This window comes from Aplidium turbinatum, chromosome 9 (assembly GCF_918807975.1).
Source record: "Aplidium turbinatum chromosome 9, kaAplTurb1.1, whole genome shotgun sequence".
Classification (NCBI taxonomy): domain Eukaryota; kingdom Metazoa; phylum Chordata; class Ascidiacea; order Aplousobranchia; family Polyclinidae; genus Aplidium; species Aplidium turbinatum.
The window spans coordinates 12,383,637-12,410,362 of record NC_137480.1 but is presented as its reverse complement, the minus strand read 5'-3'; the positions used below and the strand labels follow the sequence as shown (position 1 = coordinate 12,410,362).

The 26,726-nt window shown below is 38.7% G+C and overlaps 1 protein-coding gene across 2 annotated transcripts; it reads right to left on the bottom strand.

The window, feature by feature from the left end:
- Window positions 1-61: 61 nt before the first annotated feature.
- On the bottom strand, window positions 62-26,130 carry LOC145777262 (uncharacterized). 2 transcript variants are annotated; one of them, XM_082588604.1, is made up of 18 exons: window positions 26,009-26,130; window positions 24,956-25,062; window positions 23,129-23,208; window positions 9,952-10,088; window positions 9,473-9,598; window positions 8,301-8,421; window positions 6,933-7,082; window positions 6,428-6,517; window positions 6,092-6,198; window positions 5,826-5,942; window positions 5,631-5,726; window positions 5,280-5,390; window positions 2,390-5,115; window positions 1,972-2,070; window positions 1,744-1,839; window positions 1,448-1,560; window positions 1,049-1,208; window positions 62-778 (listed from the first exon to the last, which is right to left on the bottom strand). In XM_082588604.1, exons 1-18 carry the CDS (start codon window positions 26,093-26,095, stop codon window positions 655-657), a joined length of 4,647 nt encoding a protein of 1,548 aa, XP_082444730.1. In that variant the 5' UTR covers window positions 26,096-26,130; the 3' UTR covers window positions 62-654. The 2 variants fall into 2 exon arrangements, with proteins under 2 accessions (XP_082444730.1, XP_082444731.1); XM_082588605.1 differs by lacking the exons at window positions 23,129-23,208; window positions 24,956-25,062; window positions 26,009-26,130 and adding an exon at window positions 12,392-12,514.
- Window positions 26,131-26,726: the final 596 nt, after the last annotated feature.

The following is a 26,726-nucleotide window of genomic DNA, read 5'->3' as shown; positions in this document are numbered from 1 at the left end:
TGTAAAATATTGGAAAGATGACGTTCTGATTTTTCCTGGCGTTCACAATCTGACAGCCATACAAATGACATGGTTTTATTAACAACTATAAGCAGCGAATAATTAAGTTGATTTGCAGGTTGTGCAAAGACAAACTAAACACAATTATGAATAGGCACTCACAGTATGTCATCAATTGAAGTAGAAAATCTAAGGGAAGAGAACGGCAGTTCAACAATGTTTGTTATGGAAAATCGAGCCGTTTCGCCCAAATTCAACGTAATAAGACGTCGAATATTGGAAAAACTCTTACAACATACGCTATAGCGTGACAACCAATACATTTGCAAACTGGTCCAGTTTCTCAGGCAAAGAAGCACGATTCTTCACCAAAATATTCTGATGTACAAATATGTCCGCAGATTTAGTTAAGTAAAAAAAAAAAGATCTGTAGAAGTCTACACAATGAATACGATAGCACCACACGGACAAAGATAGAATTTGCATAAATATAAACCCAACAAGCAAAAGTTGTTATCGTCACACGCAAAAATGCAACTTTTGTTGGCTGGAAAATTCCGAGTTCAAGAATCCTTGGGTCTCTTGCCGATGGCTGCGTATAAAAGCAGTCCTTTTAACGTTGATTTAATGTAAAAAGAATTGATTCTGTCTGGTTTAGAGATGAGGCACACTGGCCGATCGTGTTCTCTCCTCCTTCTTGTCAGGCGAAATCTCTGTCTCGCTATCCTCGCTGATGGCCAGCATAGGCCGAGTGGGGGTCTTGCTGCGGATGCTGTACCTGGGGAAAACATTGTTATGAGCGAAACGGAAATAAGCGACATTCCCGTTAACATTGTCTGAGGCCAGGTTCATAACAACAGATACCACGTGATGGTGCATTAAGCTGGTTCGATATACAGGTCAACTTGACAAAACGTTTTCTTTCAAAAGAAACAACTTCTCTTATTGCAAACCCCAATCTACTGAAAAGTGATAATACTCCTTTATTCCATGCTAAAGACCGTTCGAAAATACCGCACGGTCTTCACCATGGTCTGCATGTACTTACTTTCCGCCGTGTGATAAAGGAGGATGCTTCTTGTTCGAGTAACCACCAGCGTACGACATTCGAAAGTCCGGAGAACGATTCTGCTTTCGTCCTTGCCGCGTGCTGCTGCTCACTGCAGCTCGAAGATCTCCCATGGACACAATTCCTTGACGAGTACCCTCTGGAATGACGTTTGATATTAATATTCCGCAAAGTTACTTTCCAGCATATTAATATACAAAGTCCATTGGACTGATTCACCAGACCTATAGTTTAACTTCAAGACAACTCATGTTTTACATTATGGTAACAACTCAGAAACAAAGACGTTGTCTCCACTCGAGGATGTCGTGATTTTGATCAACTGTTAAGTAGAATCTCATCACAAATGACAGCCTGTATGCATCATCAGACACATACCTGGTTTATTTTCAGGTGCATCCTTGTCGCCATTGCTCATTCCGTTGACCTTTGAACTCTGGGCACCCATCTTTAGTTTCTCAGCCGCACTCATTTGCGAACCGGAGCCTGGCCTTAAAGTGCAACAATCTGGTTAACAAAAGGCGGCATTTTTGAGTTTCGCTACTTTGAAACTTTGCAAAAATCGAAAAGCTTTTTTTACGCCTTAAAGTAGTTGAATTTTTGCAGTTCTGTCAGGTACATCAGTAAGCAAAAGACATATCAGACTTGTAACATGTTAAGCCGAGCACACTTACTTGGAAAAGCTTTGTAAAAGCAAGGCTTTGAAGTCTTCGCGTGACGTAGAACCAGACGTCATTTTCCGTCTACGATCTATACTCGAAGTGCTGTGTCTGCGAATGAACAACGATTCTAAACTAAAATACTATTCAACATCTTTCCAGTTACTTCGAGGTACACACTTTAATTTATTGCACGCTAAAAGACAACAAAAGGCGCCACGAATAAGATGATCAGTTTCCCACCTTCCGTTGGAGCGTCGCTCAATATTAGGAGGTGGTGACTGGAGCGAGTGCCTATGACCATTTCCCTCGGGAGATGACGATCGCAATGAGCCTCTCAACCTAATGAAAAAGGTATTAATGGTGATTGAAATGGACAAAATGATTTGTGATTTTATTAACATCGTGCAGCTTGTATACATTTGTCTGGATCGAAGGCATGGCGAGAGAAGCACACGCACTTTGAAACAAAACGTCGCTGAACCTCCGCTGCAATGCGAAACTTACATTGTTTTCGCATAGAAATCAAACTATTTTCAAATATTATAAGTAAAATTCAAAGAAAATGAAGGGGTGTACCAGCAAACATCTATAGGATTGGCCCATGATACAATTATAATACATGATACATTATAAGTAAAGGTTGAGAAACCGCACTTACTTGTGCATGGTTGTCAAGAAGTCAGAGTTTTTGGATTTCGTTGATATGGGAGACGAAATGCTTTTAGCCGTCACCTCGTTGTCGTTAAGACCGTCTTGCTCTTGTACGCCGTCATGCGGTAAATCTCTCCAAGTGACAAGATCGCCGGCTTTATCAACGAGTTCGTTTTCTGCTGTTTCCGTGTTGTCTTCTGTACTGAGCTTCTTGTCACCATCTGCAGCAGTCGGTCGCTTTTCTTCTGCTGGTTCGTTATTCAAAGTAGCTGATAACAAAACTTCTGCGGTTTCGGAGGGTTGTGGGGATTTAGACTCGTGTGTGTCTGACGCTGGTGACTTGGTTTCAGATTTGACACCAGCGCTAAAGTCAATCGGTTCAGTTTCTTCGTTGTGTTTTCCAATTTGGCTTTCATCTTCGTCAATCGCATCTATGTCGGTTTCGCCATTGAATACTGGCACATCTTGCCTGGCTTGCTTGGGACTGAGCTGTTGCGTTGGACTGGCAACTACGTCTTTGGTTTTCACGACTGCAGGTGGCGAGGGAAGGCCAAAAAAAGCGGCCCGAGCGTTCGCAGTTTTTTCTTTCACGTTCTGATTGCTCCCACTGATTGGCGAGATTTCTTTTCTTGCTAATTTGTTCTTTTCCTTGAGGGAATTTGGCTTTGAAAGTAGCAAAGGCTTGGGACGAACAACCGGCTTCGAGGTTACCCGCTGTTGTTGCAGTAGCTTGGAAGGCTTGGCTGCCACCGGTGGTTTTATTGGGGAAAGCACAGGCGGCACTTTCGGCGATAATTCCTGACCGCTTTCTTGTACCGCATTGACAGGGGTAATCACTAATGGCTTTACAGGGGTGTTCTCTTGCAGGGGTGTTACTGGCTTGGGAGTTGCAATTGTAGATACTTTTTCTTCAACTTGAGAAACGGATGGCTTTCTAGGGGGGTTCTCTCGCAGAGGTGTTACTGGCTTGGGAGTTGCAATTGTAGATACTTTTTCTTCAACTTGAAGAACGGATGGCTTTCTAGGGGGGTTCTCTTGCAGGGGTGTTACTGGCATGGGAGTTGCAATTGTAGATAATTTTTCTTGAACTTGAGGAACGGACGGTGATCCTTCGTTACCAACCGGTTGCAAAGGAGTTTCTGTTAAAGGTTTGCTTTCAATTCTCTGTGCGTTTTCTTCTGCTTCAACGGAAATTTTCTGTGAATGCAAGTTCGCATCCTTTAAAACTGAATTTGTTTCATTAGAAGTAAAATATTTCGGACTTTTGCTTGGGGTGCTCGATCCCGAGTTGTGTGTGCCATGTCTCCCACTCGCAATGGCTTGTGATGCGGAAGTTTTTGTTAATGGTGATAACGCGAGCCTGTTAGGTTTGACTGCTTCGTTTGATGTGATAGGCGAACGCAACGGGCGGTTAACTAAACTAAGCGGCTTAACAAACTTGCTGTTGTTGCTGTTTTGGCGTGATTCAATTTGATATGGTGAACTTGGGGTTTCTACAACTGGTGCAGGATAGATTGACGCTTGGATGGCAAGGACAGGTCCTTCACTTGCTGCTGGTACTGTGATTGGCTGTTCAGGTTGAGTTGTTGGGGTGGGGGAATGGATTTTAGCTTGATTGAGAGGTAGTTGTTGTTTGATGGGTTCGTTGTTCAGTTTTGGGGACAGCAAGCCTCGATTTTTCTGCTGCAACAGATTTTTTAAGTCTTCCTGTAGATCGCCACCTTTGCTTGGAGGAGTGCCGAGGTGAACAGAGGAACTTGACGTCCTCGAGGAATTCATCCTCTTCCGCTCAACACTTCCAGGGATGCCGAAGAGTTTTGTGCTCTGAACTTGATTATAGCTAGGCAACTTGACTGGGGTTGTCGATAGCTGAGCTGGCGAGCGAGGAGCCATTTGTTTGTAAGGAACTGACAGAGGTTCCATGTAAGCAAGTATTTCCTTTGCTTCGTGATGAGACTTCAAGCTCGATGCCCTGGACGGGGGCGGCGGCTTGCTTTGCGGCTTCTTTGTATCATGGGCTTCTTGGTGAAGTCGACTCTTTAGTCCCATCTGAAGGCTGGGATCGCTTCTTTTGACGGATTGTTGCTTTTGTTGACGGAGGAATTGCTTTTGGCGAAGTCGTTCATCATTCGCAATAAAGTCGGTGCCAAAAAAATGACCATTGGGAAGACCGTTTCGAAGAGGGGTGTCAACGTTGTACACACTCACATTCTGGGGTGTGTTGGGGGTAAACACGGAATGCTTGTCTAGGTATGGATCCCCCTTGAACATACAGCTGTCATTGTATATTGATCGTGCAGGGTCTTGGTTCGGGGAATGCATTGAGCTGTTCACGCTGCTCGTGTCGCTCTTTATGAGACCATCGTTACCTCTTCGGTTGCCGAGAATTAAGAGATCCATCGGAGACTTTAGGTGGTTAAACGTGGTCTGGTGCTCCACATAATCTTGATTCATGAAATTGTACGCCCCTGCAGGGGTCGAGAAAGTAAGTTGACGAGGGGTGCGTAATTCCGATAATGGGGAGATGGTGGAGTTATCAGGGGATGGGACTACGTCAGTGGACTGGGGGAGGCTGCCTTGACTGAGGGACACAGCGGATGAGGATAAAGGCGATTGCTCCAGGATGCTGAGACGACTGTTGATGGAAAGAGTCGAAGTAGATGCGTTGGTATCATTCCCATTGCTTCCCGGATGTTGTTCATAGGATGCAGGAGCTGGTTTCTTTGCTAAGATCTAAAAAAGGCAGAAAATAAACACTGCACCGTAAAATTTGCAGCTTGGCGACAACTTTTGAAAAACAGGTAATAACAAACTTAAAAAACACACAGATTGGCTGAAAATCAGACTCAAAGTTAATTTTATTTAATGAAAAGTTTACTTTAAATTGATTATATTACCTGTTGCAATGCTTGGGTGACGCTGTGGTGTTGCATGAGAATTTCAGAAGTCGCAGAATGGCGGCAACTTTCGGTGCCGCTCCAGAATCCCGACGAAGTTCTGTCCTCGCCCTGTGTGGTTGAATGGGTTGGTTGGTAAGGTTTGATCACGATGGTCATTATTGTAGTATCATTGAACATTAACTGATATTAGCCAACACCAACAGTTTCAAAAAACGAAAGCTATGAAGTTGATTTCTGAGACAAGATTTTTCTTCGTTTTATGAAGCAGATAGTGGCGTTAGAAACAGACTCAAAAATAAGAAAAATATTGTTAAAAGTGAAGCTAGTGAAGCATACGATGTATCTCACTATGTTGTTTTTGTCTCGCATGAAGAGTTGTTGCTTGTTAGAGTTCTCTTCTTGCAATGTTACCACCCCGTCATGAACATCAGCTCCATTATCAACCTAACAAGGAAATTAAAATTTATCAAAGACGTCCTCACAAGTAAGTACACTTTCAAGCCAATGACATTACGCAACAGTAGGTTGGGAACAGGCACATACCGTTTTTTGTGCTGGCAAATGACCGCGTGGAAATGTGCTGCTGTTGTCATCGGTGTGCTGCAGCGACACACGAGCGCCCCTTTGCGGAGATACAGGAACACTCTTCACAAGCGGCATCTGAAAATTTAAAAACGTCAATGGGACTGTTGATGTTGACGCATTTCAATGGGACTGTGAACATGAGCATAACATCATATCAGGTGCAGGAATAACGAGTCAAAGTTATAAAAAAAAAAAACTTTAAAGAAGCATGAACTGCAACCCACCGAGAGTCTGTTTTTCATTTTTCTTCTCATTGGGGAGTCAGAGAGGACTTTGACGTCATCAGTTTGCGCTTCGTTGTTTTGTCTCTCACGTGGAGTGAAAGTGGAATCTTGGGGGAAAAAAAAAGAAGAAAAAAAGTAACACTAAACACTTTTTCGAATTAAACTGTGAAATCGAAGCAACAATGAATAAATTAACGTAAGTGGACAATTAACAATATCTTCTAATTTCAAATCTATGCAGCTTTTGGGTGGATCAATTTGTTGCGTTCAACAGCAAGCTCAGAGCTGATAGTTGTTCTGAGTTTCAATGATATCAGTCAATATGGCATGGCATACCTCCGCTAGCAACAGAACCTTCACCGATGAACGACGAGTTTGAATTGACGTCCGAGTGCATGCTGTTGGGTCGATGCATCCCGTTCAGACCTAATTATACAAGCCAGGTGAATATATACGAAAAGATGGCAGAAGTTGGGTTTTTATTTTTGAAATCTTAGCTAGCTGCCCAAAAAGCAAGTCAGCCTTTTTTACACTAATGCACAATTGAATTAGTGTAAAAAAAAGGACTAATTTCTTGGCTGGGTGGAAGCCTAAAACGTTGCTTAAGCGTAACGTTAGGCAAAAAGGCGCCCCGAAAATGCGGAATCTTAAGTATGTAGAAATGTGACTAGCCTACTTTTGAACATATTGCAGTGTGTGATATGACATGTCAGCAACAAAACATAAATTTGAAAAATACTACATAATCTATTGATCGCGGATTGAAAACCAAAGCATGGTAAAATGTTCTGCAATACGATACTAAATCAAATGCACAATAAAACATGTTACAACGACTGACCCAGTTCTTGGGATACGGAGCTAGGAAACGCGGCCAGTGTTTTGTGTCTTTCCCGGAACTTGTGCTGGCTCTTCCTCCGAACTGCGCTGATGGATGATCTCTGAGACTTCCTCAAATTCACTCTTCGCTCGAACTGGGAGCCCGAAGTGTCTTTTTAAACATAAGTGTCATTTTGAAAAGATGAAAGAAAAATCTAAATAACATCACAACAAGGAACATGAGAGATCCACGAAAAACTTTTTTTCAAACACGGCTATGTTTCAGGGAGTTTTTATATATTATAAAACCGCCTTACCGACTTGTCAAATGCACAAAACACTGTCAAGATATTGGTAAATATTAATACAGCAGATAGTGAGGTGCACGCTGGAGTAATTTCTTAGTTCAATACAATCACCGAAAAAGAAATATTTATAAACCTGACAATTTTAACATTTTTTAAAGTCTATTCGCTATCACCATTTAATCCAGTATCTTTTCCTATTTCGCTTGAAAGAGATCTGGTGTTAATCTTGTCAAATGAACAAAACACTGTCGAGATATTGGTAAATATTAATACAGCAAATAGCGCGGTGCACGCTGGAGTAATATTTTAACACTACAGTCACCGAAAAAGAAATTTTTATAAACCCGACAGTTTTAACATTTTTTAAAGTTTAATTCACTATCTTTTTCTATCTCGCTTGAAAGAGATCTGGTGTTAATTCAGGATCATGAGGATCCACCAGATCAAAAATAACAAGAAGCCGATAAAATATATTTGGTTACAGGCTGCCTCCGTTGGTGAGTAGCTCGCCACAAGGCTCAGCCATCCCCGGCCGTTGAACCATGTTTCATTATTGATCAGGTATTAAATTCAGCAATTGACATGACAGTCAGCAACGCAAGTTGAAAATTAAGGACTAAGGATGTGGTCTGCACGTTCGGGGTATTTAACTGACGGTTATGTTCTACCCAGCAAAGCGAAAGATAAATTACGACACAGGCGTAAAGAATTGAGCCCATGGAAAACTAACCAGCTAGCAAAGGTACAACTCACAAATGAAAATGACAAACTTTTTTTTATTGCGGAATCAATTGCCGTCTCTTGTTAATACGACACAAGCGACTGTGGTTAATATTTAAGCAATAGTCTTAACCATTGTGTCGTTGTTAAGGACTAATGTGGTTGTTTGTTTGCGACGTGCAAAAGCAGAAGGTGTTCAGAAATATCCAGCAGTGAATTAAAATATTGAATATTGTACTGTAGAACCCAGACCCGGTTTCGTACTTTTAAATTTATAAAATGCCTGACGTGCAACTTTGAACCAGCTTGTCGAGTTCAAACTTAAGTAAAAATCACGACATTAAGAAGAGTTTCCCTCTCACCAACAGTGACCACTTGTGCTTTGTGTTGCGAACTTTCGATCGCCATCTTTTCTTTGGGAGTTGGCAGAAGCGACTGCGGATTGTAGAGTTCGTTGAGAGCGGGAGAGCCCACGATGCTGATCTGCAACACATGAAGATGGTCATGAGGTGCGCCAGCATCCCAGATAGCAAATCCGCCATTTTTACATTGATTCAACGTTTTACACGTCACTGCTGTTCGTGAATCGTGTCATGAGCTGAGGAAGCCACGTTGGTTTACGTGAAGGAACAGCACCAAAGGAACAACGTCAAAACTTTGAAAACGCAGCAATGGAGCAAACCAACGTGTACTGTAGCGTGGTTGAAGCTATCGATTTTGTTTTCAAATATTCCCATTTGTTGCTCACGGGTTATTTCTACAATAAAGTTTAAAAGAAAAAGAGAAAGACAAAACGTTAATGGTTTGCAGAAACCACTAAATTTAAAACACTGGAGTGACAAAGTAGAGTTATTTGTTGCACACGTATTAAGCACCTGACATTGGTCTACAGAAAAATGTTTTAAAAAAGCAGCCGCAAGTTAAAAGTTCAATGTTACGTTAAAAACCACGAGACTCTAATCAAGAAAATCAGCAAGCTTAACTTGCTTACAAGATCACAGAATTTTTTTTTATCTTAAAATGTGATAAAACACGTATACGGCTTTGGGTTAGCTTGATTCATGAGAGTCTTCGGGCAGGTCAATATAAACAAGGCCTGCCTGAAGGCGAGTAACTGATAAGATACCAGCAGGCAACATCTGTCCTTGTCTCATTAATTCAACGTCTTCAGATACTAAATTAATGTAAAAAAGGTAATTTTGCTGGTTTGATACCAATAAACTACAAAACGCGCAAACGCCGATTTGGAGATAAAATTGGTGAAACAAGAGACAGAATTAGCGGAGAAACGAACATGGATCAATGGATTTACCCGATTAATCATCCGTTAAATTTCCATTGACGTGTGCGAGTCAACAAATTTCACTGCAATCGCAAAAAGTTTTGTCAACGAGCCTTCAATTTTCTTAGCCAACAAAACTTGCGTGGTTACATTGTTTCAACATCGCTTAACACTGAAATGATGTAAAAGCTTCCAGCTGGGTTGAGCCGTTGAGCATTACCACAGTAAGTCAGGTCCAAGTTGGACACTCACCGTTGAATTGGCGGAGTCAACACATCGTGGAGAGTGCTGGTCCTGAAGCAAGATTCTTGGGTCCAAGGATTTGGGACGTGGGGATTTAGCGTAAGCTTGCGAACCACGCAGCACAGAATTCCAGTCCTGTATGAAACAGGTAGATTGTAACGTTGCTGTACGGCGAAAAAATGTAATTGAGTTCTAGCAATCGACCACGGCAATCAGCCTTTAATTTTTGTTTGTTGTTTGTGAAGCCATTTTTGCATAGTTTCTAACCTTAAACCATTGTTTCAAATATAAAAATCTAACAACCAAGCAAGGATGAACAATTGAACATTGCATAGGTCTATTGACTAATTCAGCTTGAACTTGATTCAATTATACGCTCACGCGTATTTAGATGAGTTCATAAAGAGTAACTATAGAGCATACAGCGTATTGTTCTTTGTTTCACAGATTTCAACTCTAAGATTTACATCCAGGACAAAACAACTCACACTTCTCGCTGATTTGTGCAGATGGATGAGGCTCGGAGTCCTGGAATCGACTGTGAACAGATCCTCCTCCACGGAATCACATGAACGGTAGTGTAGATGAAGCGGTATCTTCATCTCCAAATCCAGGTCGGAAACAGCTGAAAGCAAACATCTCGCATAAAACAACATGTCGGTGGATTTCTGGCATGAAGCGGGAGCAATGAGTTGGAAGACAAAAAACATCATTGATGCAAGAAAATTTCATTGTAAGATTGAAGAGATAAGAGTTGGACGAGGTTAATTAATCGCATCGCTCACACCCAGACAGCAAAGTCCGCCAACGTTGAATCAATGTAAAACGTTGATTTGCTGTCTGAGTACAGTAGTTAGACCCTGTTAGAAGAGACATAACATATGTGTAGGTATTGCTTAAACAAAAGAGCTGAGTTTATCTGTGCGAGACAATAAACATCTTCGCTTCGCCAATTGTTCATTGAGACGACGTGATTTGAGCAGCTTCAAAATAGATTATCACTAAATATTATAAAAAAGAATGCAAACACAACACTGAGTACAATATTCTGCAGCCGCCAATAAGCGCTCCATGTCATACAAAGCTTTTATAATTACTCCCATCTGTGATAATATTTCCAATACACAAAATGTTAAGTTTTATGGAATTACGAGTAATGACATCTTTCTTGTGAGAGATGGACACAACAAGCAAAAAATGAAAACCATTGTTATGGATTCGACAATTGTCAGAATGCTTCTTCATTATCAAAGTACTGATTGATGGGATGTGGCAGCAAAAGAAGGTACTTTACCGTAAACCGGAAACTAGTTATTTCTACAAATTAAGGAACATCGCAAATGTAAAAAAATGACACCTGCTCTAAAGCAACAAATTACACGGTCAATCAAATTGTGGTAGACATCAGGTGCTCAGAAGACATAGCACAAAAACCTTATCACTCAAAATTACAAGCAATTTCCAATGTCGTTTTTACGTTTTACTTTATACGTGAAGAGAAAAACTTCAATCGCAACATCCCAAACGGAAAACAAAATACCCCAGACAGACACGTCTGCAGACGTTGAATCAATGAAAAAAATGACTGATTTGCTGACTGGGCTGATATGAACCCACGACTAACCCAGGTGGCGTCATGCTAACAATAATAGTACAATTCGTCAAGGAGTCATAGTTAATACAATCGTCTATATCTCTATAATACAGTAGCCATGTTGCTATGACGTCAGCAAGAACACATTTAATTTAGCTGTAAGCGTGCTGACAACAAAAACAAATTTGGAGCACTAGAGTTTTGTATAATTAATGTTGAATTTGATCTCCAAATAATGATCACCAGCTTCAAGTCATTTAACCACTAAGGCGGTTCAGACGTATCTTCAGGTCATGCTATCTGTACCGCACCGAAACTGTTGCTTGTAAAACAACAATTTCAGGAAAAGTTCAAGTCAACTTCACATACATCTTTAATGGCATTTAAGCATCTGTGCTAGATAATTAGTATAATTACTAGGGCTAACGATTAAGACTACCCCATTTTTCATTGGTACATTTCATAAAATAAGCATGGCGTACGCCCACAAATCCTTAAGCGAAATAAGTCAATGTTTAGATAAAATACTTTAATACCGGTAATACTTGTTGCGTTTTTCAAACTCTGATTCTTGCTACTTTATTCATTTCGTCAGTATGTTTTTGTGTTGTGCCATCGTTGCTGAACAGGTTGTGTTTACCTGTTTTAGCCCCCTTGATAAAGTCAGTCGTGCTGACTGACGAAACGTCGGTAATAAAAGCTAGGTATTATCTTTAACATCAGGAGGTAACCTAGTAGCCTATAGTCACCAGAAGAACGCAAGTTACTTTAATTAATTATCAAATGCCTGGTGAACAGTTTCACTCTGTTTTTACTTTAATAACCTATAAATTAAGTGTAGGTTATCACAAACTTAAACGCTAAAAATTATACTTATGTTCACTCGGGTTCATCCCACAACGAAAACTTGATCAGAGCGTTGATGTTGACTCCAGTATGAGGTATGAACTAACTTAACTATTTGTGTATTGGGCAATTGCTTTATCTTGCTTAAACATGAAGAAAAGTGTGTCACTTCAAAATCAGAGGTCAGTCAACAACGCATGTTAGTATTCCAACGCAACAAGAGCTGACACATTTTAGTTGGTTTACTTTGCTCAAGTGGTATACGAAATCACAATTACGCTTTGTCGGCACATGCTTACGTGCAATACGTATCGTGCAAGTTTGTTAACAAATTCTGCATAAAGCTTTCCAGCTAACACAGGCTTCTTACTTTTTCCATTTTGAAGACAAGGTTGAACCAATGTAAAAAAGAGCCAGCTTTGCTAGCTGATGCAAGAGTTGACAAACCAGCGAATTTGTTAATTTTTTTTGGAACTTAACAAACAAACCTTTCTGATATCGCTTTGATTTCTTTCTTGGTTTCAAGGTGGATTTAGAAAAGTCCCGTTCCTTTTTAGACATGTGGTTACCCATGGTGCTCACAGAACGTGCTCTTCGGTGCTAAGCTCAACGACCACTAACTCGTTTCAAAGTATTTCCACTTAAAACACGTATTTCACATATGTATATATAACGTCTGTACGAGATGTACAACTTGAAAGAAGAAGGTTGCAAAATGATAGCTTAACTACGTTACGTGTACGCTTTGATGTTTTAATCCACGTACAAAATCATACCCATAAACATGAAACGGTAGTTTTTCTGCTTTGTTTCATCTTAGCAGGGTTCTGAAGTTAATACGGAGTTGACAAAGAGTTCATAAAATTGAAATCCACCATTTTTCGTGCAAAACATAAAGGTTAGCAGTTTTTCATCGAGAACAGACTGCATCTGATTTTTGCGGGAGCAGAAAAATGCTGTATTTAAAAGTTGCAAACAAAAAGTTCAACAACGCTCACTGCACTGTCACTCTCTTGAGTGTAGTGTTCTTGGCCAAAATTTTACACTGGTCTCCTTCGTTATATTACATACATATAAGACCATAAAACTAAACGACATCATACGTACGGTACGCTGTTTACAGTTTGAAAACGTTACTGAAAAATTTTCTCTGACGACTGTATTCCGGCTAAACCTACGCTAAACCTTAGCACTCAATAAATGGCGAAATCCACTCAATAACTCTGCTCATTAAAGTTTTGCACCAAGCTCAGAACACTCCAATTGCGCATATCCGGCAATGTTGATTGTTGAATAGCGGTACGTACTGCAACTTTCTTGGCAAAAAAAATCTTTCTGACTAAAGCTATAAAGGCTGGTGTGAAACCATAACGGACTTGCAAAAAGTAACACCCTACAAACGAGCGTTTTAGAACGTGGGAATTTCTGGTTGCTTTTGCAAATGTCCCAACCTGTTCTCAATATTCATGACTTTATTCTGATGTGAATTCCAATACAAGCATACGTTAAGTAAAGAGCAGCTAAAAAATAAATCTGCTATTGATCGAGGCTACATTTCACATATAAACACAGCAACTGATGGCAAACTTTTTCTCTGTGTCCAAATCGCATTCACAGCAAAGGAAATTAAGTTTTAAGCACTGACTGAAAAACAATGATCACGCCACAACATATGCCACTAATCATCGGCGCTTCTCGACACAGTGAAGGGCTTTTAATGAAAATTGAAGAACTTCAAAGCTACCCTCTTTTAGTTATCAAGCCTTGTCCTTGTCATTTCGCATTCCAAAGAAACACTGCAGACCCAGATAACAAGCGGATGCTGATTGCTGAATTGCTGATAATGCAGTGCGAGTGAAATCAGAAACACAAAGAGAACTTTAAAGAAGTTTCGATCTTTCGATCACATATGGTGCTGTTCTCAGAAAGTCACCTATGTACCCACAAGAAAAGCTTTGATACATGATGAAGACGTGAGCTAACATAAAAATTTTACGACTCACAAAGTCACAATCATGTTTGCAAAATCAAACATCGATGCCCGCCTTACATGGTCTTGTTGCAAGCAGTGCAACCGTGCTAAACTCCCACTAATTATTATCAACTCAATAAGCTGATGTAGCTTGTTTTAAAAAGTATTTACTCAAATCTTGTTACAAAGAACTAGCACTGCAAACCAACAAACAAACGCTGATATCGCACTTTTTCAATAAACCTTTTCCTTTATTTAAAATACATTTCGCTATTTTAAAAATATTTCTATCACATTTCAGGACAATTGCACAATACTTGACTCCACCTTTAATTAACGACTGTTCATTTGATGCGATGCGCAAAGACAAAGCACGATATCACTACCAAGTCAACTGTTGCCTGTCTGTTAATCATTTATGAGACATGAGAATGAACGAGAACCTGCGAAAAACACGCGCGAAAAAAGAATTCGCGATTTAGTAGCTTGCGCGAGCTAGGCAACAAATAACGAAGAAAGCTACTCAAGTTAACAATAAACTGCTTAGAAATGAACCTGACTTTCTCAGTAGGTTATGAGAAATTACAATATACCTTTGCTGCGTGCTTGTAGAATGAACCATGCTGGCCAAAAACAGGCTGGATACCTTTCATGCCAGACAACGAGCACAGGCATTCAGTCACAACATTGCTGGACTATATTTCAGTTTAAATAATAATCGGAAGTTCTCAATGGAAAGATTTATGGACTCATTAGTGAACCATGGATTAGTAAATGGTTTTCGTCAAATCCCTGTGTACTTAAAAGAATTAATTCTTTTAATTCAGCGTGATTTTAACAGTTTGAAGTCCAATTCATCTTTTGTTGGGTCGAGCATAACTTAATTACCGGTACCTTTCAAAGAAAACTCGGCAAACCCATTGGTGGGAATTGACTACAGGACAGGGTCGCGTGCGCTCGATTTTTTCAAACTAGCAAATATGAAAGCAATAATTTCTCGTTTTCGAGTTCATACAACATCGCCAAATGCCCAACATTAGCTAGGTAGGTGAAAAACCGATAAAATTATAACGGTTTTTACTGTTGTGTGATACCGATTTTTGGTGTTGGAGGGTTAAAATTTAAACAATAAGCCGTATCAGAAGCCTGCAGTTGTTTAGCCTAGGGAGAAAACTAAAAATACTCGCTTTTCAAAACAAAGCTCCGTTGGGTTTCGTGCGCACAATACGAAAGGCGATGTAACAGTTGCGTCTATTCACGTCGAATACTTGTTTGACAACGTTGTGCAAATATACAACCGATTGATTAAGCAGTTGGGTAAATCCCAGACACAGAGAACAAAACGACGTACTAAAATTTTAATGAGTTCGGCTGATCCCTAAACAGCACAAAAAATTCCAAACCAGGATTCAAGCCAGCCTACAATGACGCTGTCAGCATCGCTTTGCCTGGAGCAAGAGTTAACTTAAATCTTTACGCATGTTATAATTGGATTAGCATCAAGTTTAAAGTTATTTTAAAACTTATAACATTACTAAAATCCCCCTGCTTGTCATACGAAATCAGAGTGTTTCAATAAACCTGCAGCAACGTAACCCTCGTAACAGTAAAAAGAAAACAATTTTAAAAAGACAATTTTGATCGGAAGCAAGCACAATACCATTATAATAAAAATTTCGAAATTTATATTCACTAATTGTTTCTGACGTCATCGTTGCCTGTGTTCTCAGCAATGACGAAAGCGTGCTAGCTTTCATCGTAGTTGAGTGTGTGGACGTGATATCACAATCTCCGAAACAACAATCCAGACATTGAAACCATGTGACAATTGCAAGGTTACAGGCTGGGTTTGATTAGATAAAGGGAATTAAAGATATGATTTCATGTTAATAGCGCTAAGTTGAAAGTGACGAAACATAATTATCACCTCATCATAGATTTGACAAGCTATTAACGTTAAGACGGTACACTTAAATTCGACCTGTCTAACGCCTACGTTGATAAATAGTGGTTTGACCTTTAGCAGTATCAGAAAGCTGAAGATGGTCATGTGAGAAATTAGAGCATTTAAATAAAACAAAGTAATATCACCTTTGTGAATGGAACAGTTTTATATAGAATCATATTCAGATAGAGAGGGTTCGCTGATTACAAGGCTTTTGGGTTTGAAGCAGAAAAGACGTGATTCTACTACAACTTGTAATACAAGTTTAAACGTTTACGTAAACCCGATCCCAGACAGCAAAATTTGTCATTTTTACATCAATGCAAAATGATAAATTTTGCTGTCTGGGATTGTTCTACAGTGCAAGTTAATGGTGCCCACTTGCGGCTAAGTAAAGTCGATTCGGAATGCACGTGTGCATTTAAATCATCGAACGAATCGGTAAGAATAATAGGATTATAGATAATCAATCAAAAGTGATTTAACAATTCAAAAAAATTGAAATCTTTTAAATCGCTTGGGATTTCGTAATGCCGCAAACACAAGCGACGGTAATACCATCTTCGTCTGCGTATTAACACAAAAACACTTGCCTTGCAAAGCATCCACAGTATTTTGCAATAGTACGATCACCATTTGAGTCGCATTCATGTTCGAAAACTTGCATTCTAAACCTGATAAATTTGTTCTTCTAGTGGTGATTAATGAACCAATGGACTAATGGGAAAAAAGCAGAGCGGAATTATAAGTTAAGTTCTATAAATAAATCATCAAATTATAATAATAATAATGTATATTTATATACAGCGCTATAACCATGGCAAATATATGTTGCTCGTCAGCGGCTCAGCGCTTTACAAAGCAAACATTTACTAAACCAGTGCAACTGCATAGAGACGCAACCGAATACATTCCTGTAATGATATAGGCTACATTCCAAGCAGGAATAAAAGTTGATCCCAATTTTAATAAGTCTGCATTATTGGAAACCTAATGTCTTATCCGCTGCGCCATCCCACCCCTGACGTTTGTTGAATGAAAAACGGAACAATAGTTTTTATAAGAAGCCATAAACTGTAAATAACCAAAGGAACGAGAATCGAGAAAGAAGCAGAGACGTTGTCGTGAACTGACCATGGTTAGGGTTAGTTATAAACTTATAGTTGCAATGTACTCTGATACTAAATCTGGGCAATGTACAGCACTTCTAGATTGTTTTCACAACGCAAACTCAACAGCGAAATAACACAGTATACAATATACATTTTATGGAGTTAAAAACTTTTAATGGTTGCCAATGGGTAAATACAACGGCAATGTAACTGAAAACATGTAGTCAACTACGATTAATTATTCGTAATGATAACGCCTGCTCCGAGCATGGTATGCCAACAAAAACATTCGTTCGAATCGCAATGAATTAACATTTGAGGATGCACATTGCACAGTGTACAAACTGCTGTCGAAAATAAAGAACTGATTTGAATGTCATGCTGCAAGTCAACCTTAAAACTAAGTAAAAATATTTGAAAGTGAATTGAAAATGCCTTGAAGAAAGCTGATCAAATAAAACCAGACAAGCAAGAACGTGTCATTAAATCAAGCACCAAAGTGAAAAATAGAGAAGTAAATCTGTCTACTCTTCTGCTGACAGATAATCTTGTTTGTTTGTCCAAACGTTTTGATGACGTTGCAAAGCAAATATGGAACTAAATCGCAACATCTAACAAATAAGTGAATGATAAGTACCTTACATTGACTTATAAGTGCTTTTGTTATCAAGCATCAATCACCTTAAAACGCCAGACCAGTGAATGACAAGAATAGAGGTTACTTAAGTACACAAAGCTTCAAAAAGCACACCAAAATAGACCCTATTGGTGCACCATACTAGAGGTTTAAGCCCATTGACGCATCGCAGAAATGTTTGCTCATAGACGTTCACGTAAAATCTGCTCCGTCTTTTCACGTCGTTTTTATGCAAAATGACGTTGAGAATACAAAGTACTGAACACTTTAGGCAAAACGGGTAGAAAGCATGATTAATATACTCGAAAGATGTAACGGCGCCATCGCTTTTCTGGCGGTCCTTATCGAAATACGGTACTGGCACTAACATGATGATCTAAACAAGTGAACATCATTCGCCCTTCGTCTTCGAAACGATGCCACAAAATATCGAGGAAGATGTACCAATTGTACCATCCCAGACAGTAAAATCCGTTATTTTTACATGAACGTTGAATCGATGTAAAAGTGACGGATGTTACTGTCTGGGATAGTGTTTACAAAGTGGAGACCATTTCACTGATTTCTTTGCATAGAATACCACGCATCTACATTTCTACAACCCAGACCTTGCTTACTCTACCGTGCTTCTAGTTTTCTCGTGGATAGTTACGTCTTTTGCAGTCGATTGCCAGGAAGGCAAACACTGCCGAATTACAGAACTTGAAGTAGAGTATAACCCTGATATGTCTGTGCAACGTTGCTTCACACAGTTCATTGCAAATTCACAAAACGCAGGTCGTTGACAAAAATGCGGTGCGATAATTTGCCGCACTGCGAGCCGACGGCTGAAGTTTGATGTTCTTGCCAGCATAATCTTGTTTACAACAAGCTATGCACGTCCGGAGAGAACGTGATTCCTTATATGGTAAGATGGCAGTCAGGAAAGACGTTCTCACCAAAAAACGGTATACAAGTTAACCGCACCTCTAAATATGCGCTTCGTACGAAAATTGAAATGCACACAAAACATGCGAAAGTTAATTCAATGTCAACACGAAGTAGTGACACACAGAAAAGTTCTTGTTTCATGAGGAGTCATTTTCTACTTTGTTCACAAGGCAAATTGCCATAAGAGATAAGGGTTCGAGGAATGCAACGTGTAAATATGTTGTGTGCTTTATGACGGTCAAGTTAATCTTTATCCAACGACTTGCAAAGATTTGTTCCGCTATAGTAAAAAGTTGAAACGTGAACGTCATGAATCGAATATAAAAAATGGAAAAATTAAGGTAAAAATCGTACACTAAAACACTACGTACAAGTTAATGGAAGTTGTGAATCTTTCGTAGATTTGAAACAGCATGCCCTGGTATTGTCAAGAACAAAAATATGATGCAATGTTGCCTAGAAATATCGCAGCTTTGTTTGTATTTGCATAGGTTTCAGTTTTCAAAGCAGAAATATTCAAAGATCCAACTTTTGCTTGCGTAAGCGATGTGTTGCGTCTACCCTCAACAGTCAACAGGCGTTTCAGCCTACCTGGTGTGTTGTTTTCTTCGGCACCCTTCCGAAGTTACACCCGCAAGACAATGGAGTAGTAAACACAATTTTGTAATGTCACTCAGAATAGGCATCGATGTTTGACAAAACGACGTCAACTTCAATTGTTCAAGTGTCTTTACATCCATCAAGCACTTACGTGAACCAATCACACGATTTAAAGAACTGGCTTTATACGATTTCATGCTTATCGACTAAAATCAAGCAAAGGCCATTCAAGGACACTTGACGTTGAAGCTGCTGAGAGGATAACTCATCTCGGCAAGTATTGTATGAGACGATTTGATCACAGTGATCGATTTTCAGTGCACAACACATGCACATCACCTTATTGAAGTTGATGAATATTGCTTGCGGATATCCACAAATGCATTTTTTAATTTGGAGATTATTGCCGAATGATAAATAAACAAAAACAAAACTATTTACAAATCAGCAGTAATGGATTGTTAATGCCACGGTGCGGTTCCACTCATCCTTTTGCAACTGTCAAAATATCACACTGCTTCAATATACCAGCAAGCTTAGTCAAAAGACTTATTGTTTCTATATTTTATAGTTTCGGGAGAGAGTTTGCTTTCTTGTACCAAAGACAGACAAGACATAACAATACCACAGGGTTGAGCATTAAAACAATATGATATATTTTACATATTTACAAAGAGTTTTAACAGTCAAACATCTTAACTTAAGCCCTCATCAGGAATCTGAATATATTTATAAAAATGAAATTTTAACTTCTTGAATTTTATTGACAAACGACCGTTCGAAGCCAAACGTCCACCCGTCCAGGCATACCTACCCAGACAGCAAAATCTATCGTTTTAACATTGATTCAGTGACTGCAGACGTTGAATCAATGTAAAAATGACGAATTTTGCTGTCTGGGTAAAGTGTGAAGCAACCAACAAACCGTAGACGTCGCAACAAACATATATACACAACAATAGTAGTAGCCAGTCGGAGATACAGACGATGGAAATAATGATACAGTGTGTATGCCTAAGCTATCACAAAGACACACAGGTGAAAAATCATCTTCCACACCTGCGCAAAAACAGTGACATTTGGAAACGTGCAAGATAAATTCAAGAAAAAAATCTAACCCCAAGACTATGCATCAACATGAAATTACATGGAAACTCTTTTTTACAAGATAGCATATTTTTATGCTAACTGACTGGCTCGAAGTTTCCACCGTTAAACATTGGGCAAAAACGAATAATTTTGTAAGTCAAAATCGAAAGAAAAGTCTTAGTTGAAACCATGACGTATTCACTTTAAGCCCAGAACCTTCGCTTTGTAACAAACAATTTCTTCCTGGTAACTTGACGCCTTTAATCAAGAGTGTTGAAGTCTGATAACAAAAAGCTTAGAACCTCGCCGTGAAATTCGATTAACTGGTGAAACAAAGGATCAAGAGTCCATAACAGAATCACGCAAAGCGAACATGGATTCAACGTCAATATTTGTGCAATAACCGTAAAAATATAGGCAACTGGCCACGCGCCCAAAAAAGTTTATTTCAACAACGTTGGACACAATGAGAATTCCGAATTGAAGGATAAACGACTAAAATTCCGGAAACAAACCGCCCGATCACTGCTTCACTAAATTTGAAAACTTGGAGAGTTTTGGCGGATAATTCTATAGTGCAAACTTCATTTGTAACTTATCAAGCGCGACGAAGTTATCTTCTCAGGATGCAAACACAACAAAGCTTGCATGGGGAAATTAATCCAGCTTCAGATGACGTAACAACTACACTCACAAACGTCAGAAGAACAGCTTGAATTAAGAGTCAATCAACACGTCTGGTGGTCAAGCGATTCTCGGATGTAGAATTTTTTATGTTTCATGAATTTTACATTTTCTTCTACTCGTGGCCGTTTTGATGCTTAAAGCAGGTGTGGTTTTTTAATTTCAGCAGGATTTTATAGCATTACTGATGATTTCTACTAAACGCATGGTGATGCTGTTAAATATGCAATGTCTATTGCAACGGAATTAGCTTTTCGAGCAAATCTATAAGTGAAGTTTTTACATACGTCTTGTCTTTCAATGTGAAGCTCTGTTGTTACAGTTTTCAAAATAATCAGGCTTTGATATATTGAAGCATACTAGGATAGCTGAAATTACCTGCAACAGCTTTAAACTAATAGGAAGCAATTCAAAGTATGGTTTCCGATTTCAGACGAATTGGGTACTACAACGTCCTAAGCAGTTGTAATACCTTAGTCACACCTATTTTGATTTTAGCCAAATATGACAAAAATTTATGACATCCGTTATTTTACAGATTTCTGTGAACCTTGGTTACTAAATCCCCAGAGGCTACACGCAGCAGGGCAGAATACGGAAGACGGAAGTAGCCATTTGCTATATGAAAAGTTTTGTGTTAATGTGACTGATTCAAAGACCCGCCTAATGCGCCTATGGCACAGCAGTGGCAGTACCAGACTACGACTTCGTGTAGGTGTTGCTACTTTCCACCAATTGTCTCCTTCACAATAGCGCATTCAGTATGTCATGTATTCAACCAAACTAGTTAGATGGAATCCAAAAATTGTACTTCACCATTGTGCAAAAAAAAAAAAAAACTCCTAAAAAGTTTCCACTAACCAAGTGTAATATGACTTAATCTAATAATTGAATGAGGCTGTTCACCAGGCACGTAGTGAAATAACTCAATGCGTTCTACTGGTGCGAACTAAGCTGATCTATCACAAGATGCATAAAGTGATAATCTACTCACACAGTTTACAAATTTTGTTTGAAAGCACTTCCATATTAATTCAGAAGTTGACACAAATTTAAAAGGTCTATCGATCGTGCATCTGCAAAAATCGATAAATATGCTGACAATAATTGATTATTAGAAACTGTTACGAATCCCAAATGGTTGAGTGCAATATGGCGAGAACAATGTTGAAATCGTTTTTAAATACTAAAGTTGCATGTAAAATCAATAGATGCGTAATGCAGAATATGAACCAGGTCATTCGAAGTTCAAACCAAGGCTATTCCGCATAACACAGCGAAAGAGCATATGTTACATAATCTTTTGCGTAACGCCTTTCTGTAGAGAAACGGGTATTGTCACAAGGCCACATCAGGTCGACTCATTGATCAAATAACAAAGAATAAAACAAGATGTATTATCAAGGATTGCCAATACAAATCTTAACAATTTTATTGCGATGATCCTATGTTTGTTTGCGTTGATAAAGAATCAACACATCAAATACGGCTGTATCATATTTGTTTTATAAGTAAGTTTTAAAGCAGAATAAAAGCTCATAATAATCACCACGCTGTAATGAAAGTTTTTGCAATAATATGCTTGAGCTTCGTGGCTTATGAACAAACAAAAGAAACTTGTTTGGACATAGGAAGATTGATTAGATGGATATGCCAATTCGTAAATGTGGCAGTGTCGCGCAAGCCCGCACGTAAAAACTTGCCACTACAATAAATTTGATAAGATCCTTCACTATTTACACAGCACACAACACTTTCGCCGCTGATTGTGAAACTAGCGGACCGTGTCCGGTGTTTGTAGACTGAAGGTGAAGGGAAAAAATAAAACTCCTTTGTTTTTAAAGCCACAGAAATGAGTTTCTACAAATTTCCACGAGCGTTGAAATTCAATATGTTTCAATAAATCAACGTCTACCGACACCAAATTTAGAACAGCAAAACCAACTTCAATGGAGAAAATGTAAAGATAAAACCAACAAACTTCTTTAAAATAGACAGAACAAGCGTACAGAAACCACTAAGTTGTTGCTTAATCTCACTGCGATATTGCGACAAGAAAACCTCTGTCACTATTTCGTGTGGGAACGGGATGCCATGCACCAATACATGACGTACGACTTAATGATGAAGCACATTATCGATTGTATCGTCTTCTTTACAAGGACTGGCTCGATCAATCTCGATCAGTGCTCCACAACGCTCAACAACTGCTACGAAAAACAGGTCATTGAAACATTTGATAAAACATAAACTTACGAATTTGAACTTCCTTGGGGTTAAGACGTGCAGTGGTGTGCTGTAGCTTCTCAAGCCGTTCGTTAATTTTGTTGCATCTCCTGAAAAAGCAAAAACAATATAAATACTTGGGTTGATTTTGGACAAAACGTAACTTTATTCTTTTCTTTATGAAGTCACAGACATCAGCTGACCCTTAATCGCTAATAGTTCCAGCGACACAAACGTTTTCAGATCCGGGCTAAAAACTTCATAATTTACAGTATAGACAACGGTGTCATTGTTCAGCTCTCCCCCCCTATTTTCCATTGCAGACATGCCTACTCCTACACGACACATCACAGTTTGCACGATTGAAGGCATTGATTGAACACGACAACTATATAGTGAGTAGCCAGGTAGTGCTGACGCCAAGAAGATCGCTCCTTCTCAACAATCACGAAGAGATTAAACAATTATTAATGTTCATCCAATACAGATGTCAATACTCGGGTTTCGAACCAACATCTGACTCTTTCATTCCTGTGCTCTAGCTTCATCGAAACACAGAGCTCATTTAGTAAAAGATAAAATATATCAAGGAAATTCAATTTATGCTTACCGCATGATCAAAGCTATAGTAAGCATTAAACGTGTGGTGCAATAAATCATTAAAAACCGTTGTTTTAGCGCATGTAAGCGATAATATGACAAATTGTATGTTTCGATGTGGATATATGTGCGAAGCTGCGAATGCAGTTTTCGTGGCTGGGTTCATTTTATTTAATTGAAAACGTGTTCTGGTTGGTCTTTTAATGATGAAGGTTGCCGACCACTTGACCAATGCGTCAAAAATTCTCAAAAACAAATGTGGTGTTTGATGAATAAAATGGATGCTGATTTCGTACACTAACAGTAGCTGACCAGCTTAAAAAATATATTTATTTTACATCGTTTTAACCTCATTATGTGTTGTACAAACAGACAATGTTTTGCTGGCAGGGCAATCAAGAATATTCAATCTTAATGCAGCAGTCTTAAATAAACTAAAAACATTAAGCTTGATTCCACACAAAATAGAAACATTTTATGAGTTCATGGGCGATGTTGATCAGATAAATGGGTCTGGAATGTTAGCTCTCAGAACACTGTTATCATATTTGCCTACAAGCTCTGGTCGTGCCGTAGCTACATAGTACATAGTTGACGCAGAAACAAGTTTCGAACTTTATGCTGCGGTCGATATCAATGTTTGGCCACCACATGAAGTCATCAAGCCAACGGGTATCCGCGTAGGGTGCGCATTGCTTGATAACATTAAACTGAATATTGTGGCAATATTTCGCCCAAGGTTTCAAATGCATGGAAGTCAACAACAAAATCTTTAAATTTTTGTGATTGATTGGTAAAGCAAGTAGAATCCTATTATTAACTTTCTGTCTTATTCTTTGCAATATACTGGTCGCATATAGCCAGCCATAAGGAAGTTGGACAACCTTCAGTGATGAAACGTGAAAGTGATCAACTTTGAGCGGTAGGTACCGGTTTGAGAGGCATTTGTTATCGGTTTTCATTAAAACAACAAAAATTTTCCTTTGAAATATTTCAAATAAAACGGCACTGAATTGAAATGTAATAGCCTTTGTTGGTTTATTTTATGCTTTAACCATTTTCTGCCAAAACTTTAGCAAAAGACCCTGGAACTAACGCAACCAGAATAGGCCTGTCAAGCAAAAAAGTTGCGGAACGTAAAAATTATAGCTTAAGTTAACAACAAGAAACAAACAAAACAAATTTTAGAGTTGTACTGCCAGTTCTCGTTAAAACTATACAACGTTATGATTTGCTGAAATAAATTGGAAGATTTACTTGAATATGGATTTCACTTCTTCTTCGATTTCTCGGAAAATATCCTCAGCATGGTAAGTGACGGATGACAGCTGTAGTAAAGCTTTCACCAAGGCATTGTTGGCAACCTGCAACATAACATTGCTAAAACGCTTGACGATGATTGGCGACAACTAAGTTTAAAAAGAAATGCAATTTTAGATAAAGTTCCACTTTCAGCAGCAGCATGGTCATTAATTATTTCACCAATGTAGATTGAATGTCCATTTTCAGCGTAATGCTGCACGTTCGCTGTGGTCGGAATGGCCCGTTTCGGTGAGTCCGATCCCTTAACGGGGGATTTTTTCAATTTTTTTTTTTAAATTACCGTAGCCTAATTATCATTGCCGTTTTAGGGTTAGGGGTTATGAACTCACCGAATAGTAGCAGACCCCGCTGTGGTGATAGCTTCTTTTCGTGAGCTTTTGAAACACAGTACCCCAGTCACGTAGAAATGACTAGCTAGGGGGAACTGTGTTTCGAAAGCTGTAAAAACAGTTAATACCACAGCGAACTCGTAGCATTAGGCTGAAAAATAACGTTTAATCTACACTTGTGAAAAGATTTTATAAGAAAATTGAATATTGAAGGTTTTGTCAGGTTTATGAATGCATTAAACCACAATAAACTGCATGTTTTGTTTTGTGATACTGCATGTTTTGTGATACTCAAGATTTAAGTATCCAATATAATATTTTTCAACAATGTGATCAGTCATCCTTGGCTAAATTCATATATCTTTACCTGGTTTTAAATTAAATGCCTAAGGCAATTGTTAACAGTATTTTCTTACCAGAATTAGACCACACTTGAGAGCAAAACAAATTGAAATTATGACGCATTAGAGCAAACTCTGCATTTACCTGATTCAACACAACCATAGTCAAGATAATATCAAAATTATCAACGTGACTGTGTGCATGTAAAAACTTTTTCAACAAAACATGCCTGAAAGTGATAATTTTCCTGTCAGTCAAACTTTCTCACAAAGTGGCAAAATGACATAAAAGTATGTAAATTATTGCATCAACTTACATCAGAATGCTCTTCAAATACTTCGCCTTTATCTTTTTCATGCCTTCTGATTTGATTCGGTTCAATTTTCCTTTTCACAAAAGGCATCCTTCTGCTTTCACAATTTTTTTTTTCAGTGATAATATCAGTTAAACCGCAAAGGATTAGCATACGAGTTTGACATTTCAAATCATTGTCAAGTGCTTGAAAACTGTAGTTAAAAAAAATGAAAATATAGGTTATTCAAGTATGTGTGAAAGGGAACTTAGTCTAGAACTGATCTAGTTTATTGCTGTATTAATGGCATGCTGTTTTATTTACAAGAAAATTTATTTTTGATGTACAAATGTCTACTCTCTAAGTAACAAGTAAATTGAATAATGGCATCAATTTCCAAGCCTCTTAGGTTACACATGAAACTGCATAAACTTGTACAGAAATGCATTCAAAGATCCATAACTTTTAAAGCCTGGCTTAAAATACCAGAAAAGTTTTGTTGCTTTTTCTTCTAAGTGCAAAACAGACATTCAAGATGAATTACTAATACTATGATAAGTACTAAATCTCAATGTACAATGAGAGCAACTATTCTCTGATTAATATTTCTATCATAACTCTCTCTCCATTTTGATTCAAAGAAGCCTGGTCTTTATTCATCGGAAACATCAGGGTCAACCAGTTGTCTGCAGTGACTCCTCCGCTTCTCTTTGTGTCATTACTCAATACTCATGAACACAAT